The sequence below is a fragment of the Aquarana catesbeiana genome, linkage group LG11 (genome assembly GCF_042186555.1).
Source record: "Aquarana catesbeiana isolate 2022-GZ linkage group LG11, ASM4218655v1, whole genome shotgun sequence".
Lineage (NCBI taxonomy): Eukaryota > Metazoa > Chordata > Amphibia > Anura > Ranidae > Aquarana > Aquarana catesbeiana.
The window spans coordinates 232,942,735-232,961,612 of record NC_133334.1 but is presented as its reverse complement, the minus strand read 5'-3'; the positions used below and the strand labels follow the sequence as shown (position 1 = coordinate 232,961,612).

Genomic DNA, 18,878 nt, shown 5'->3' with positions numbered 1-18,878 from the left:
CATTTTTTAGTGTAGCTGGGGCTGCAGAGAAAGGAACTGTGGAATCTGTGTCCTTAGTCCCTTTCCCTGTCTCAGGGCTGAAAAAAAAAAAAAAGAATTGTAATAGATAAATATTTAAAGATGAAATTGTAAAAATAACAAAAAATAAACAAAAACACTGACACTATCCACTCCCCCCCCAAAAAAAAAAAAAAAAAGAGGAAAGCATTGTAAAAAAATAACAAAAAATATATAAATTGTAAAAAATAACCAGTACCCAATCCCATCAGTGCTGCATGTTAGTGCCACTGTCACACGACATTAAAAAAAGTATCGGTATCGGCGAGTACTTTACTCGGTCTTTAAAAAAGTGGTATCGGTGCAACCCTACTCTGAATCAGTCAGATGACTTTGCACCCTTCCTCTCACCCTCACTGGTGGATATACAATACACGCATTAAAAAACAGGCTGCTTTGATGCAGCACACCTTAAAGCAGAGCTCCACCCAGAAGGGGACGTTCCACTTTAAGGACTCGTCCCCTGCTCCTCTTGCACAATTGGCACTTTTGAGGAGCGGGGGGGGGGGGGGAACAGATACCCCATTTTGTCAGGTACCTGCTTCCCACTTACGAGCGGAAGTTCTTCTCCCCCCTGTCTTGTGGGATGCTGACAGGTCCCAGAAGACTGCATCCACCAATCACAATGCGCAGCACGACTCGGGCATGCGCAGTGGGCACCCGGTTGTGAAGCTGCGAGCGGTCAAAGCCGGGTGCCCATAGTGAAGTTGCCGGGGATCAAAGACAGCGGGTGAAACTGACTGGGGTGAGCACACTGCTGGAGTGTGGGACAGGTGAGTGGCTGGTTTTTAAAAGTCAGCAGCTACAGTTTTTGTAGCTGCTGACTTTTATTTTTTCCACAGGTGACTGAAACTCCTCTTTAAGGGCCAGTTCACACCAGACGCAGTTCCGTTCAGTTTTGTGCGCTTTTTTTTCTGCACTAAAAATGCATGCAGTGTTTTCCATGTATTCCAATGGCTCTAGTTCACACCATGCAGTCAGTTTCTGGTGCAGAAACTGACCGGAAACTGACTGCATTTTGTGCAGAAAAAAAGCGCACGGAACTGAGTCTGGTGTGAACTAGCACTAACACATAAAGTGTTGCAGTAAAACAACGCATAGTGTGAATCTGACTCAAGGAGCATTTTTTTTATTTTCCCTGCTCTGTTCTGCCTTCTCGAATTGCTGCTGATGCCAGAGCCTAGAGAGATAACTCAAGCAGTCAGTCCCCAAGCCTTAATGCTGCCTCGTAAGTGTGGGGGAAGGGGGCAAAGTTTCAACATGTAATGCCGTGTACACATGACTTGACTTTCTGGCAGAAAAGGTTCGACGGAACATTCCGATCGTGTGTGGGCTTCATCAGACTTTTTCTTTCTAGAATTCTGACGGACCTAGAAATAGAACAAGTTTCAAATCTTTCCGACGGACTCAATACCTATTGGGAAAACCGTTCGTCTGTATACTAGTCTGACGGACCAAAAACGACGCAAGGGCAGCTATTGGCTATTGAACTTCCTTTTTCTAGTCCCATCGTGCGTGTTGTACGTCATCGCGTTCTAAACGAACGGACTTTGGTGTGATCGTGTGTAGGCAGGTCCGTTTCAGCGGAATTCCGTCGGGAAGACCATCAGAGTCTACTCCGACGGAAAGTCCGGTCGTGTGTACATGGCATTAGACATGTACAAATTGTTAGGACACTTTACATAGATTGTGCTGGAGATTATATGGTTTGCGAACTAAGCAAAAGCAGAAATCCGTGGTCATTAAAAAGTTGAAACAAAAGTGGCGCACAAATTAAATCTGACCCAATTTGTAACTTTATTATTCTTATAATCGTTATACTTTTTGGATCCTAGTGTTGAATGTTTATTAGATTTTTTTTCTCTTTCTTTAATTTGTAGCATTTAAAGGACAAGTTTTGGAACTTCATCTTTTACAAGTTTATATTCATCTTTGGAGTCCTAAATGTCCAGACTGTGGAAGAAGTGGTTCTTTGGTTTTTGTGGTTCGCTGGTCTGGTCTTCCTCCATCTCATGGTTCAGCTATGCAGAGATCGATTTGAATATGTACGTGTAAACTAAACCTGTGCTTCCACCCTCAGCAATAGTATATCTAACGCCATTTTTTTTTTCAGTTTTGAACAGAGTGAGAAAGCAAAGTTTTTGTTGCTGTCCATGTCCCCGTTGGGGAGATTTGCATTCTCTCTATTTTATCATATTTTGTTACTATTGTCCCCAAGGCAGAACATGATTAGAAATCCAACAGCGGACACAGGACAGGAGTAGAAGGGAAATCTTCCATTGGGGACATCTGTTCTGGTGACAGCAGTGTGAGGGGATTTCTCTTCATGTGGAAGGATTTCCTTTTCACATTCATTAGGAGCAGAAATCAACTCAGTGCCACTCCAAGTTGAAATAACCAGATAGGTTTAAATCATTCCATACCCTATCCAGAATTGAAAAAAAAATGTCTAGATCTATTTTAACTGTATTCTGACAATAATATTCTGCTGTATAGAAGTTGTAACTTGTAATCTTCCTTAGGCTATGTGTCAACAGGCTTGTTTTCGCTTCAAGCAGATTTTACATTCCCATACAAGTTTAAGCGAATGCAAAATTCACTTAAAGGGTGCCTATACTTTTGATATAAAAAATTTAGCAAAAAAAAAAATTGCCTTACACTTGCTACACAAACAATGCTGTATTTCAATGTTAATACAAATTGCCTTTCCTCTTCAATCTGCAGCGCTGTAATTTTCTGTAAACATTCATTGCAATATGGCTAATTGTAAGTGTTCTGTACACAACTGGTATATAGAACTCTTCCAAAAATGTAATTTCTTACTTGTGTGGTTGGCTCATTGATTTTCCTAGAAGTCCACACTAAGCTGAAAGTCCAATTTGAGGCATCCCCTGCAAATTTAAGTTTTGGTGAGATACTTCTCAAGGGTACATTTGCACAGGTTTTTGGCACCGTGCGAATCCCAGGAGTAGGGATCTACTGATTCCTGTTGTTGGGTTTGATAGCTGGGAGCAGCTTGCAGCCGCAACTATTAGTGGCTGTTCACGAAGCCAGTGATCACCTGCTGTGAGCGCGGCTGAAGGCACACAAAGTGTGTCCAGCTGCAATCACTGAAGGTTATCACTGGCTGTGCCAGTAGATTTTCCGCCGCTGGGATTCCCACCGTAGCAAAATGCCCATGCGGCTGTACTCTTAGAAACAGAAAAGGGCATCAGCTGATTATTAAATGAACCAGAGCCTCTTATTCAGAATGAGTATGTAATCAAGACTGGTGAAACAGAGCTATTTCCTCACAGCAGCAAAAGATAGGAATCTGCTACAAAGCTTGTTAAAATCCTTGCAGTGTACATTGATCCACACACAAAGGTTTGTGTTTTTCTTAACAAAAGCGGAGTTACAAATGCAGGTAGTAATTTCTAATGATGATCTCAGAAGTATCTCAACCTCATGTTAGACTGATGTCATTAACACAAGCCCAAAGCGTGTTGACACATGCCCTTTTATTCATTGGACTTACTTTATTAAACATTAGCAACCTGTTATATGGAAGCGTATTCATGCACTGATCTGGTATTAAAAGCAATGTGCTTGGTCATCATTCTTTCCATTCTTTCAAATGTAATTATTTAGAAAGCTGCTCCAAAAGTTGTAATATAAGCTTACATTTTTTCATACCTCTAAGGTAAATTCACAGTATGCTCTGAGATCTTGTCATAATTTCTTTTGACTCTGGTTTGTACTATTATACACGTGTGTTTATGCCTTACAGCTGTCCTTCTCCCCCACCACGCCGATGACCTGCCATGTTCGTGTATTGGTTCTACTTAATGTCATGCTGCTGGCCTGCTGTGGCCTGGGAGTTCTCTGTGTACTTGCTGGATATGAACATGGGATGCATACACTGGCATTCATGGCTGCTGAGGTTAGTAATATGTGTTGATCAACTGTAGGCAAGCAAAATACAAAACTCTAAGGCTGGCCATACATTATACAATTTTCCTTTAGATTTACCAAAACCATATAATATGAGGTCAAACCTAAACACTTTCCATTTGTATGCAATCAGGCAGACCCCTGCACTACAAAGGTTAAATCTAAAGGAAAGTGAATAAGAAAATTGTATAATGTATGACCAGTTTAAAGTGGTTGTATACCCTTTTTCTTTAATTTTTACCTACAGGTAAGCCTATAATAAGGCTTACCTGTAGGTAAAATTAATATCTCCTAAACCTGTACGGTTTAGGAAATATTCACTTTGCATGCAGCCGCTGATGTCAGCGGCGCATGCGCTGTGAAGGCCTGGCTGAAGGTCCGGCAGATACTGCCGAACCTTTCCGGGAAGAAGACTCCCGCGCGCATGTGTGTGAGTGACGTAATTGCAGTCCGGCCACTTACAACGCCGGAGCCGCGAACCCAGAAGAAACGATGAGGGCAAAATGTCACCTCCCTCGGCGTGGACTGGGATCAGATGCCGGCGCTTCAATCTAAGGTGAGTATTTCATAATGAGCTAGTATGCGGGGCATACTAGCTCATTATGCCTTTGCCTTACAGGTTTTTGTTTTTAAAAAATAATTTAAAAGTTCTGTGTGGATATAAGCCTGTGTGGCTTTAAGTCACAAGGCAGACAGAGACTGAAGTGTCTTTGATGAGCAGGATGTGATTGAAAGTCTTGCTTTACCCTCTTTAGTCTGTGAGAAAGTTGACAATGGGGGATAGCTGGGTCTGTGGAGGCAGGAGGAGGGAGAATATCAACAGTGCTGACAGATACTGCCAATATTGCTTATTTTAGGGAAAACATCATCCAGTTGGTTTGGAGGCTTCTGAAAATTGTGTTGCCCAGTCTGCATGAGGATGGCTGGATTTAGAGACTTTCATAGCATGTGTGCTGGTATATTTACTTTGACTCTACCTCACACCTAACCTTTTTAAAATAGCCTTCAGAGAAGTTCTGTAATACCTGTCTTTTGTCTTGTCTTTTCTAGTGTTTATTGGTGACAACAAGGACGGCTCATGTTGTGTTGCGGTAAGTAGGATGCATATTACACAAAAAGATAGAGAAGAGAGTGCCTACATCACACATGGTTTGTGTTGATGCGGGGATTGGTCAGTTTTTTTGCTTTCAACCTGGTATACTGAAAATGTTTACCATAATTAACCCTGTCTATACTGTGTTGGCAGATCTTATTGTTGGTTGTAACTAGATTTGAACACTCTTTAGGGTTGATTTACTAAAGGCAAATACAGTTGCTCTAGAGCAGGGGTCTAAAACTGGCGGCCTTCCAGCTGTTGCAAAACTACAAGTCCCATGAGGCATTACAAGGCTGACGGTTACAAGCATGACTCCCTCAGGCAGAGGCATGATGGGACTTGTAGTTTTGCAACAGCTGGAGGGCCACCACTTTGAGACCCCTTCTCTAGAGCTTGGTATGTGATGTAAAGCTTCAGTTTGCAAAGAATACCCAAACGTGCAAGGAAAAGTAAAAGCAAAACAACAAAAAAAACAGCATTTTTGCTTGCACATGTTCAGATGACGGAAGTCAGTATTAAGCTTCCCCGTATTTACTAAGCTCTAGAGCAACTGCACTTTTGCAGAGTACACAGTCAATTTGTCTTTAGTAAATCAACCCCATTGTTCTAACAAGAGCTGGGTTTCTTGCATTGTATGTTAATGAGGGAAAGCACAGTGGGGTTTATTTACTAAAGCTAAAGAGTGCAAAATCAGTCACACTTCTGCAGAGAAACCAATCCGCTTCTAATAGCTTGATTACAATAAAAATGTATTGAACCTTATCTCAGCTTGTTTAACCACTTGCCGCCCGCCCTATTACAGAATGACAGCGGCAAAGTGGTTTGATATTCCTGATCGGACGTCATATGACGTGATCAGGAATATCTAGCCGCTGCGCGCCCCCGGGAGCACGCATCGCGGCGATCGTTGTTGCGGGGTGTCAGTCTGACACCCTGCAACACCGATCTAGGTAAAGAGTCTCCGACGGACAGGGGGGGTCTGTGTTGATTGTTTATCAGCACAGCCCCCCCTCGGATGCTACCCAGGACCACCAGGGAAGCGATCCACACTGGACCACCAGGTATGCCCCTAGACCACCAGGGAAATGTCACTGTGTGCCCAGGCAGCTGCCAATCTGTGCCCAGGCAGCTGCCAGTCAGTGCCCACTGCAATGCCTACCACTGCCAGTGCCACCAGGGATGCCCATCAGTGCCTCATTTTAGTGCCGCGTATCAGTGCCCAGCAGTGCCGCCTATCAGTGCCACCCTATCAGTGCCTAGCAGTGCTGCCTTTCATTGCCCATCAGTGTCACCCATCAGTGCCACCCATCAGTGCTGCCTATCAATGCCCATCAGTGCTGCATATGAGTGCCACCCATCAGTGCCGCATTTCAGTGCCCATCGTCAGTGCCCGCTCATTGGTGCCACCTCATCGGTGCCGCCATATCAGTGCCAGTCAGTGCCGCCTTATCAGTGCCCATCAGTGAAAGAAAACTTACTTATGTACAATTTTTTTTAACAGAAACAAAAGCAAAACTTTTATTTTTTTCAAAATTTTCGGTCTTTTTTTTATTTGTTTAGCAAAAAATAAAAACCGCAGAGGTGATCAAAAACCACCAAAAGAAAGCTCTATTTGTGGGAACAAAATGATAAAAATTTAGTTTGGGCACAGTGTAGCATGACTGCGCAATTGTCATTCAAACTGCAACAGCGCTGAAAGCTGAAAATTGGTCTGGGCAGGAAGGTGTCTAAGTGCCCTGTATTGAAGTGGTTAATTACACTTTGGCAATAAAACCTGGAAGTTGATCGGTGTGTTCTGGGGGGGGGGGGGGGGGGACAAAATAGCTCAGCGGGTAGTTAGTACAGTGGCTCCTCCTGAGCACTTCAGTTTTATAATAACACCCATATAGTGGCATTTTCTCAATTTGACTTCAAAATGGAAATATGCTTTAGTCTGGATGCAAGGACAAGAAGCTCCATTTAACTACATAATGTGGAAGGCAACAATGACCTTTAGAAACCAGGCTGCATTTATTTGCGTTGGAAGAAATCCAGAATTGTGTGGGGTAGTTTAAAAGCTCTATGGACCAAAGTTTGTGGACACCTGACCATCACACACGTATATGAATTTGTTGGACATCCCATTACAAATCCATGGGCATTCGTATGGAGTTGTGCCCATTCAGTGAAACGCCATTAGTGAGGTTAGGTATTAATTTTGGACAAGATGACATGGCATGTTTTGAGCATTCCAACTCATCCCAAAGGTGTTCAGTGCAGCTGAGGTCTAGGCTCTGTGCAGGCCACACAAAGTCCTCCACAACAAACCAATCAAAGCATTTCTTTATGTACCTAGTTTTGTAGATGGGGTTTATAGTTCTTTTGAAACAAAAAGGACCTTCCCCAAACTTTTGCGACATATTAGAAGCACACCCGTCTAATATGTCTTTATATGTTGTATGTGCTGTTTAAAGTGTATTTACAATTTTGCAGTCAAGTTTGAGAAAACCACCACTGTGATTGTTATGTGTTCCCATTCACACACCATGAATAGTAAAAATGTTTTAGAATGTTTCTCAGGAGGAGGTGTCATTGCTGACTGCAAGGTTTTTTGCACAATGTTAGAATGAGTCTTTGCTCATTAACATACACTGGCAAGAAAAAGTATGTAAGCCCCTTGGAATTAACTGTTTTTCTGCAGTAATTTAATATCCTACAGCAGTGGTTCTCAACTCCTGTCCTCAGGACCCACTAACAGGCCAGGTTTGCAAGATAACTGAAATACATCACAGATATCATTTGCTGCTCAGTGATTGTAGTATTCTAGTCTGCATCTCCTCAAGGTAATACTTAAAATCTAGCCTGTTAGTGGGTCTGGAGGACAGGAGTTCCGAACCACGGTCCTACAGGATAATGTCAGGGTGGCTGTCTGCTAGCTGAAGCTTAGTAGAAGTTGGGTGATGCAGCAAGGCAATGACCCTCAGCATCAAAGTAAATCCAGCACAGATGTCTAGAAAAAAAAAACATGCCTTTTTGGAGTGGCCAAGTCAGAGCCCAGACCTTAACCCCATAGAGATGCTGTGGATGGACCTAAAGATTACCTAAATTCACAACAGACATCCTGCAAATGCATCTGAGCTGAAGCAATTTTGTAAAGTGGAATGGTCAAAAATTCCTCCTAAACTTTGTGCAGGTCTGATTCTGATCTACCGAAACGCTTGCTTGAAGTCGTTGCTGGTAAAGGACGTTCGACCAGCTGTTATATCCAAGGGTTTGCTTACTTATTCCTCCAGCACTGTGAATGTTTACTGGGTGTGTTCAATAAAGACACAAGAAATGAGAATTGTTTGTGTGTTATCAGCTTAGGCACATTGTGTTTGTCTATTGTGACTTGGATAAGGATCAGAACACATTTTTATTGGCAAACTAACTCAGAAAAACTGTTTATTCCAAGGGGTTTACATACTTTTTCTTGCCACTGTGCAATGCAAGACGCCCAGCCTCTGCACCTTTAACCTTTTGTTAGGACAGTGTTCAAATCTAGTTACAATTGATAATGAGGATTCGCCTGCACAGTACAGACAGGGTTAACTATGGCAAACAGTTTTCAACTCACTCCTAAACAAAGTGAACTACCCAGGAATTTTCCTTGCTGGAGAGTCCAGAACAGAGCATCTAAAACGGTAAGCTGCAATTTTAATTATTTTTATTTTTGTGTTATGCTATATGAATAGGGACATATAACCATTATAAATCGGGTGTTATCCCACTTTGGCTGCAAAAGTGGAAATACACATTAACAGTAATATATTACTAATCATAAAATCTCTTTTGTGACAGCTATGTGATTCATCTGTGGGACCTCAACCATGAAGGCACATGGGAGGGCAAAGGAACATATGTATACTACACAGACTTTGTGATGGAGCTCAGTCACCTGTCCATGGACCTGATGCATCATATTCATATGTTGGTATGTGTAGTGGTCTGCAAATCCGTTTGGTTTCGTTCAATGTAACATTGGAGATATAAAAAAATCTGCATATAAAGTTTTTATTTACGGGTGTTATTGTTTTCAGTTTGTTCTTTCCTTCTCCCTTTTATTAGTTATTTGGGAATATCTGGCTGTCTATGGCGAGTCTTGTTATCTTCATGCAGCTTCGTCACCTGTTCCATGAGCTGCAACGCAGATTACGACGCCACAAAAATTACCTGCGAGTTGTTGGAAACATGGAAGCCCAGTAAGCTGTGTTTGTTTTATTAGCATGGATGTTTTCTCTGCTTCTCATTTGCCAATTCAATTTTGAGTTTTTTGTGTCTTTATTTATTTATTTATTTAATTTTTTTTTTTAATTTGGAACTGTCACAAACCATGTAGCATTAACCTTTTTTTAGGAATGATCTAATATGGATGGAAGTGTAGACAGCAATTCCCTTAATGTTTAAATACACTTAAGGCTGGGTTCACACATGTGCGGTGCGAATTGAAGCTCCATTTTCACAGCTAATTGACAAAGTAGTTGTTCAGCATTTCAGGTCAGTTTTTGATCAAAATCAGGTCAGGTTTACTTCAGGATCAGGTCAGAATTTTATCCTGTTCACAACTGAATGACATGTGCGATGCAAAAGTGTTTCTCACTTGAGCCAGGCAGCACTGCTTAGAAACCTGACAGGACTCTGTTTCAATTCGCACTAAATCTGCACCCCATTTGCACCAGACATATTTGAACAGGCACAGTAGAAAGCATTGTTCTTTCACATGTCATGTGAATTGGATGTGGCCAGCACAGATTCTTTTCTTTCCTCCATCTTTATTACTCCACCGCACCGTGTGTGATTGATAACTAAAATATCCGATTTTGCTTATTTGTTCTAAAATATAAAATACAATGATTGTGTATTAGAACCTGTGCATTTCATGTCTGACTCTAGCCTTAAAAGAAACAGTAATTTGAAGAGACCAATAATGTCTGCCAAGGCACTATGGGAGGTGGGCCCCTGCATGATACTACACAGAGGTGCCTTTCCAAGAAATACTTAAGTCCCATTTATCTTCTGACTGACCTAGAATTTAACCACTTGCTGCCAACCGACGCATGCCGATATACGTTGGCAGAATGGCACGGGTGCGCAAATGGGCATCCTGCACGTCCCTAGCTCCCGCTGGCCCCGTGCCTGCGGCAGTTGGATTTGTTACAGAACTGATCAGTCCTCAGGTCCAGCCCAATGATTTCTGGCCTGGACCTGCTGATCGGTTCTGGCAAATGAAAATGATTCCCCTGCCTGTAAGGCGGAGAAGTGATATCATCTGCCTCTGGAATTCTTTTCGGTTCCGGAGAGAGGACGTTTAAACGTAAGTTGCACAACACTACACTAACACCAGTACACATAGGTACACTTTTCACCTTTGATCATCCCCCCAGTTAACCCCTTCACTCCCTGTCACCAATTGCAGTTGTCAGATGTTTCACTGATCACTGCATTGGTGTTATTTGTGACTCTGTAATAAGTGTTAGGGCAGTTAGTAGTAGGTCTAGGGTACCCCCACTAATTGTGCACCCTAAAAATCCCCAAATACTCCTTACATTTTCTACTTATTTATCAAGGGATGTGGTGCAATATCCATGTTAGATGACAAGGCAAAAATCTTCTCTTCCCCCCCCAATAAAGATTTAACCCCTTGATCGCCCCCCAGTTAACCCTTTCACCCCCTGTCACCAGTGTCACTTATAGATCTTTTTTCTGAATGCCATATTAGTGTCATGGGTTAGCCAGTCAGTTGATTAGTTTCGCCGTCAGGTTTTTATAGCATCAGGTACCCCAATATAATACTACCTATAAAGGTTTTAACCCCCTGATTGCCCCCTAGTTAACGCTTTTACCCCCTGTCACCAGTGATCACCGTATTAGTGTTACGGGTGACGCTAGTTAGTTTGTTTTTTATAGTGTCAGGGCACCCGCCATATATTACCCAAAAAAGGTTTAACCTCCTTATTGCCCAGTGGGTGACATCGGTTAGGTTTAGCGTCAGTTAGGGTCTGCGTCACCCCAGGCAGCGCCAGATTAGTGCCAGTAGCGCTAGCACCCATGCACGCACCATACACTTCCCTTAGTAGTATAGTGCCTGAACGGATCAATATCCGATCTGATCATATCTATACTAGTGTCCCCAGTAGTTTAGGGTTCCCAAAAACGCAGCGTTAGGGGGATCAGCTCAGATACCTGCTAGCACCTGCGTTTTAGCCCCTCCACCCAGCTCAGCCCACCCAAATGCAGTATCTATCAATCACTGTCACTTACAAAAACACAACACACACAACTGCAGCGTTCGCAGAGTCAGGCCTGATCCCTGCAAATGCTAACCGTTTTTTTGGTAGCGTTTGAAGAAGTCGCTGACAGTCAGGTGCTCTTCTTTTTTCCTGTGAGTCTCACTAGTTGTTCCAGTAATTTTAGAGGCCAAAGTGTCCCATTTGAAGGTACGCTAGTGCAGAGGCCTACACTTTTCTGAGCATGACAGGTGAGAGTGAAGAGGAAGTCACCCATCTGTTAGATTCAGGCTCAGTATTCGAACCCATAGACAGCAGCGGCTCCATGATAGATACCTCTGACGACGGAGTAGTGGTCCTTGCCAAGGTCAGGCGTACCCGACCCCGTTCTTCTGCTGTTGTTGAGGTGCAAGAACCGCTGAGCTGTCGTATGGAGCAGAGAGCCAGTACTAATGCCGCTCATCCTTCTAGTGAACTGGCAAGCCCCAGTGGCCTAGAACACCCTGGTCGTAGTCAAACCAGCACTGCAGTATCACGTGGTGATGTGGCGAGTCCCATATGTGCAGTTCAAGCTGGTGAGGTGGCTAGCACAAGTAGTGTAATGCAAGCACCAAGAAGACACACAGGCCTGTCGAGCCCATAGTTCCATTCCTGCTGCATTTGCCAATCTGAATTGGGAGCCCACCACTTCTGTAGCACCCACCCGTACTTCCCCCCCATTCACTGGCCAACCCGGAATTTAGATGGAAACAGTTGATTTTACGTCACTTGATTTTTATTTGCTGTTTTTCACGGAAGATTTCTATAGATCTATTGTGGACCAAAGCAATTTGTATGCTTTTCAATTCATCGCAGCTAATCCCCATTTGACCCTTGCCAGAGAATGGAAACCTATTACGGTTTCCGAATTTAAGACCTTTCTGGGCCTATCCCCTCTCATGGGCATAACTAAAAAGAGTGAGTTGCAGTCATATTGGTCCACTGACCCAATTCATCATATGCCAATGTTCTCTGCCTCCATGGCAAGGGCACGATACGAGCAGATCTTGCGTTTCTTGTTCATGCATTTTAATGACTAGGAACTCTGTCGTCCTCGGGGTGACCCTGAATACTATCGGCTCCACAAAATTTGTCCCCTTGTAAACCACTTCAACCAACAGTTTGCAGCTTTGTTTACTCCCGATCAAGTTGTCTGCGTTGATGAGTCCCTGATTATGTTTTCTGGCCGCTTGTCTATCAAACAGTATCTTCCCAGCAAGCTTGCCAGATATGGGGTCAAGATGTATAAGCTCTGACAGGGCCACAGGCTATACATATAGTTTTATGGTTTACGAGGGAAAACATAGTCACTTGGAGAACTGCCCAGCGCTGATAAGATTGTGTGGGACTTGGTGTCACACTTAATTGGAAAGGGGTACCACTTGTACATAGACAATTATTACACGAGTGTGCCACTTTTTATCACTCGTTTGATCATGGAATTGGAGCATTTGGCACTGTGTGATGTAATCGCCGAGGCTTACCCCAGTGGCTTGTAGATTCCCGTCTTAGGCTGGGGGAGAGAGCCTGCTTGAGAAGTAATAATTTGCTCGCAATGAAATGGAGGGAAAATCGGAATGTTTTCGTTCTGTCCTCCCTTCACGCAGATACGATGGTCCAAATTCAAACGGCGACTGGTGTTCTGGAGAAACCCCTCTGCGTCCACGAAGAGGGGTGGACCTCAACGACCATTTGATGGCGCTGTACTTAATTGCCCGTAAGGCCATACACTGGTATAAAAAAAAGTGTCTGTATACTTATTCCAATTGGCTCTGCTGAACGCTTATGTGCTATACAAAGCATCAGGACGAACTGGAGCCTTCCTTAAATTCCAGAAAGAGAATCGTCACAGCCCTTCTGTTTCCAGACGGTGCTGTGCCCCAACTTCCCAACTGCAAATGCAGTAAGCTGGCTGCATGAGAGGCATTTTCCGTATGTCCTCCCTGGTACCCCTACCCAATGATTGCCCCAAAGAAAATGTTGTGTCTGTAGGAAATGAGGATATAAGCGTGACACCCGCTATTATTGTCCCTTCTGTCCTGACCATCCTGGTCTTTGCATCTGTGAATGTTTTAAACGCTTCCACACACTAGTGGAGTATTGGTGTAGGGTACAGAAATTTCGAAGTATGGTTGACACAAATACACACACACTTGTTGGCAGGTACCTCTAGAGAGCAGATTTCGTGCAGTGGAGTTTTTGACCGATTCTTCCGCAGAGTCGAATGACAGCTAGGACCTCGGTCTTAGCGAATTTGGCCAGAAGAAGCCTATGGCTGAAAACCTGGTAAGGCGACGCTGCCTCAAAGTTGCACCTATGTAGTCTCCCCTTACAGGCGATCATCTTTTTGGCCCAGGTCTGCAAGAGGCACTGGAACACACGGCCGATAGAAAAAAAGCCTTTCCAGAGAATAGAAAAAAGCTGACAGACAGAAAGTTTTTTGTGGCCAAAGTAGGCAGCAAGGTTCCTAGAGAAAGGGACAATAGGCCCCAAAAACATTGGACAGGGCACAAGGGCTGCGGTAGAGGGGGCTTCTTGTTTAACCCTCCTCAAGCCACCAAGCCACAGTGACTCGTGTCTCCCAGTGGGAGGAAGATTGAGGGCTTTTCTCCCACAGTGGGCAGCAGTCACCTCAAGTCCATTCATCCCGGACCTAGTGACCAATTGGTACAGGCTGGAATTTTCTTGCCAGCCACCAGAGCGATTATTGGTCACCTTCCCTCCCCAAGATCGGGTAAAAGCGAGGGCCCTGGGTCTCCAAATTGAAGACTTGTTAGATCAAAAGGTCCTGATCCCGATTCCCCGGTCGGATCAGGGCAAGGGATTTTATACCCATATATTTGTCATCAGAAAGCCATCAGGAAAATATCGGCTTATCCTGAACCTCCGGTCTCTAAACCATTCGATCAGGTACAAGCACTTTCGTATGGAGACGGTGTTCTCAATCAAAAACCTGCTTTGCCCAAACTGCTTCAGGGCCACTTTGGATTTGAATGATGCCTATCTGCACATCCCTATCCATCCAGCCTTCCAAACATTCTTGAGACTAGCGGGTCAAGTCAAGATGGGAACAGAGATTCGGCACTTTCAATTTCAAGCCCTCCCATTTGGTCTGTCCTCAGCCCCACGCATTTTTACAAAGGTGTTGGGGGAGGCGCTGGCTCCACTAAGGTTAAAGACAATAACTATTATCCCTTACCTAGATGACCTCCTAGTGGTGGTGGAGTCATACTAAAAGTTATTAGCAGATCTCCAGACTCTACAGGACTTCCTTCAATCTCTAGGCTGGTTAATAAACAAAGAGAAGTCTTCCTTAATTCCGTCCCAGAAAGTGACATATCTGGGGTACGAATTTTGCTCAGTAGACCAAAAAGTTTTTCTCCCGTGGGAAAAGGTCTCAAAAATGATGCAATGTCAGCCTTACAGACCAATCAGTCGGTCTCGCTGAGAGATGTTTCAAGAGCAGTGGGTCTGATGACCTCAATCTTGCTGTAATGGGCAAGATTTCATCAACGCCCATTACAGCTGTTTCTACTAAGGAACTGGGATGGAGACGCAAGTTCCCTGGAATCAAGGGTCTTGTTACCCTCCAGGGTGAAAAGAAGCTTGTGGTGGTGGAGGACACACCTGCACCTAACAAGAGGTCTACTATGGTCCATTCCTATATCCCCAGACGATCACAATGGATGCGAGTTCCTGGGGATGGTGAGCCCACCTCAGCAACACAATGGCACAGGGAGAATGGTCCTCAATGGAAGCAAGAGCTTCACCGAATCGGAGAGAGCTTCTAGCGGTTCAGAGAGCCTTGCAGGCATTTCAGACGGAAATCAGGGGTCACAATCTCAAGTCACAATTAGTCACAATTTTATGACTAAAATTGAGTTTTTATTGTATTTTTTGTATAGCAAAAAGTAGAAAATATATATATATTTTTTTTTTTTCAAAATTTTCAGTCTTTTTCCGTTTTTATATTGCAAAAAATAAAAATCGCAGAGGTGATCAAATACCACCAAAAGAAATCTCTATTTCTGGGAAAAAATGGATGCAAACTTCGTTTGGATACAGCATTGCATGACCGCGCAATTACCAGTTAAAGCAGCGTGGTGCCAAATTGTAAAAAGTGCTCTGGTCAGGAAGGGTGTAGATCCTTCTGGGGCTGAAGAGGTTAATATATCATGTTTTTATAAATGTTACCGAATTATTTTTTCGGAATAAATGATACTTCAGTTTTTTATTTTTTTTAATTTTACTTTTCTATACACAAATTATCAACTGTAAAAATGGCCATTCTTATTTTGCTAGCAATAGGGTGGTGCAAGTGAAATCATTGTCTCTCCTGACAGCTGGAGTAGCCAGGGACTAAAGCTGGGTGTACACACGTACCAAAATTTGGCCGGTTCATCAGGAATTGGCCAAATTTTGCTGTCTGTTCAGCAGAGGAGGGAACTCTGCAGCCACATCATTTTTGTTGAAGTGGGGATCTGTGAGTTTTTTTTTTCTCGTCCCGCTGGTTTTATGAAAAAAAAAAAAACTATGCATGTTTACCCTGCTTAACATAAATAAAATGAATAGTTCCAATTAAATTGGATGTCACCTTTAATAGCCAATTACTAATGCTTGGCAGTAAGATGTAAATATTGTTGCAGCTGGGTTTCATATTAATGGAAATTTATTCATCATAGATACATATCTGGATTTAAAGAATTTCTCTCTTCAATAAACCTTAATCTGGGAGATTAGTCAGTAGCTGACTTTAATATGTAGCTTCAGAACTTCTCTACAAGTTAGAGTCCAAGGGCAGTTAATATTGTTCTAGCTTTATGCTGGACTTATTTTCTATAAGAATGTCTTGAGTTTCTACAGATATGTAACTATCAGATGAGTAACTGTGTTCTCTTATTTAATTTTTGGTATTGGTTGATAACTTAGAAATGTGTCTGTATTCCTTGCTGGTGCTCATAAAGCTATATTAAATTATTCTTTCCAAAGCTTTGCTGTTGCGACTCCAGAGGAACTGGAAGCTAATAATGATGACTGTGCCATCTGCTGGGACTCCATGCAAGCCGCTCGGAGACTTCCTTGTGGTCACCTGTTCCATAAGTACGTGGTGTTTGTAATCATTTTGTTGAGGGTCAGCTCAGTATAGGGTGGGAACCAGCGAGTGAACTCATCTACTAAATCCTTAGATCTCGGAGGATGATTGATGAAAGATTCCTACGGGAAATCCATTAGAAGAGCACAACACCATTTTGCGTTGTAATAGCAGTAGCTGTTGTACAGTACTGGAAAATTTGGTGGCAATACCTTGCAACTGGATTCCCTGACAGATGTTAGAAGGTATTATGCGATTTATCATGCTAGCAGTCAAAGGCTACTTCCACATTGGAGCATCGGCGGTAAAGCGCCTCTATTTTTAGCAGCGCTATTCAGCTGCTAGCGGGGCGCTTTTAACCCCCGCTAGCAGGCAAAAAGGGTTAAAACCACCCGCAAAGCACCGCTGCCCCATTGATTTCAATGGGCAGGGGCGATGTAATCCGCTCCTGCAGTGCTGCAAAGATGCTGCTTGCAGGACTCTTTTTACCGTCCTGCAAGCGCACCGCTCCGGTGTGAAAGCACTCACACTGGAGAGACAGGAGAGGCTCTTTACAGGTGCTATTTTTAGCACCTGTAAAGCGCCTCAGTGTGAAAGTAGCCAAAGACTGGAATATCTGTTTTAGGTGGAGTTGTAGAATTTGATGATGCAAGTTACAGGGACAGTTTACCCAAAAATATTTTGATTGTGGGTTGATGGATGCTGGTGGAGTGACAATCCAGTGGCTTTACAGTGCCAAGTTTTTAAAGGCTAACTTAATATTTTACAGAAAATGTACCTTAAGTACCTTAAAAAAAAAAAAAAAATGTGCAGCTTTGAAATCTTGATTATTGTACTTGCCATACTTGCCATACCTATAGACTGTTTGTACCTCCCCCTGAAGCCTGAAAAACCCTCATAGTCATCAGTGTCATTCACCTGCCCTACCTTGTTGCTAGGACAATCCAGTTGTGCGCTTGCCCCCAGCATAAGAGGAGTGATGTTCTTTCTCATTCAAAATCCTGGTGCACGCTTTCCCTGTCAAAGCTGAGCTCAGCCACTGCCACAGCACCGAGAGCAAGAACATACGCCTATGATGCCGGTGATGAACGCCCAATAGCTGTAGCATTCTAGAATTTAGGCAGGATGGGGGAATGCTAAACGTGAGTTTTTTTGGGCAGAATTTAAGGGAAGAGGCACACATGGCCTGCAAATATGGCAATTACATAAATCAATATTTTTCAATTAGAATTCTTTTCAATGACCCAATACATTAAAATATTGTACATGTAAAAAACATGTGGAGGTTTTTTTTTTTTCTTCATTTTCGAACCCAGAATTAATTTCCCCAGTAATAGTATCCCTAGCTTAGTATAACCAGTCCTTTACCGAGTCCCAGGCAATTACTGTCTTTCCTGGCGTGAACCATGTTTGTTGGCTATTTTTTGGTATATTGGTGGTCCGGGAATCAGGAGTTTGTTGCTTTAAAAAAAATAAAATAGGAGGTTTCTGAGCACAATTTAAAATTTTATATATGACCAGTAGATCTGTGACTTGCATACAAATTATAATATTTTTGTGATCATACAAGGCCTTTTAAGAAAAACTTTGCCCTAAAAAAAAAAATAAAAAAGTCAGCAGTTACAAATACTGTATCAGGTACTGACCAGTCCCTGGATTCCAGTGCTGTCTTCCCACAGCTGGTTCTTCTCACTGCTGTGGGTCCTGGACAGTCTTGGATTTGGGAGCCGGCTGTGACTTCCTGAGGACTGATGGCAGGCTCCCCACTGTGCATGTGGGAGGTCACGTGGTGCTGTTGGACTGCTCCTGCAGCTTCTTTGGGATATGTGACACATGTCCTAGGGGGGTGAATTCAAGCGTGTGTTATTTCACCTAGGTGAAAATTGAGAAAGTGGGAGCAGATACCTGTCCAGAAACGTTCCTGCTCCCATTTAAAAGAAATCTCTCAAAAGTGTGGGGGTGGGGAGGAGGATTAGTGGCACTTTCACTTTTGATGCAAGTTTGCTTTAAGTATCATAATGGTTGTTTTTTTTACTTTTATGCATTTCAATCTATTTTATATCTGTTTTCACATTTAATATACATGCAATCTTTGTTGTACAAATATTAAAGCTTTTGTCTGTTAAAAAAAATATATATTAAAGCATAACTTCACTATTTCCCTAAACCGTTACATCTAAGGCGCATGCCTTAAATTGCTGGTCTCATAACTGGTCATTAAGGATGAGCTCTGGAGTGTTCACACAGCCCGTGTGCAGAGCCCGCCAGGAAGTCGGTACTGCGCTAATCACGGGTGGTGAGACATTTCCCAATCTCAGCAGCCGCGCATTGGGACAATGTCTCACTGCCTGTGATTAGTGCAGCGCAGTGCCGACTTCCTGGCGGGCTCTGAAGGTGGGCTGTGCAAACACGCTTG

General features: G+C 43.2%; 1 protein-coding gene across 1 annotated transcript in view; it reads left to right on the top strand.

The window, feature by feature from the left end:
- AMFR (autocrine motility factor receptor) overlaps positions 1-18,878 on the top strand; it is a 51,905-nt gene that overhangs the window by 17,923 nt on the left and 15,104 nt on the right. The window contains exons 3-8 of the mRNA XM_073605498.1: positions 1,938-2,102; positions 3,827-3,979; positions 5,041-5,081; positions 8,906-9,038; positions 9,173-9,306; positions 16,360-16,470. Coding sequence (XP_073461599.1) covers positions 1,938-2,102; positions 3,827-3,979; positions 5,041-5,081; positions 8,906-9,038; positions 9,173-9,306; positions 16,360-16,470 — 737 coding nt within the window. The remainder of the gene's footprint in view (positions 1-1,937; positions 2,103-3,826; positions 3,980-5,040; positions 5,082-8,905; positions 9,039-9,172; positions 9,307-16,359; positions 16,471-18,878) is intronic.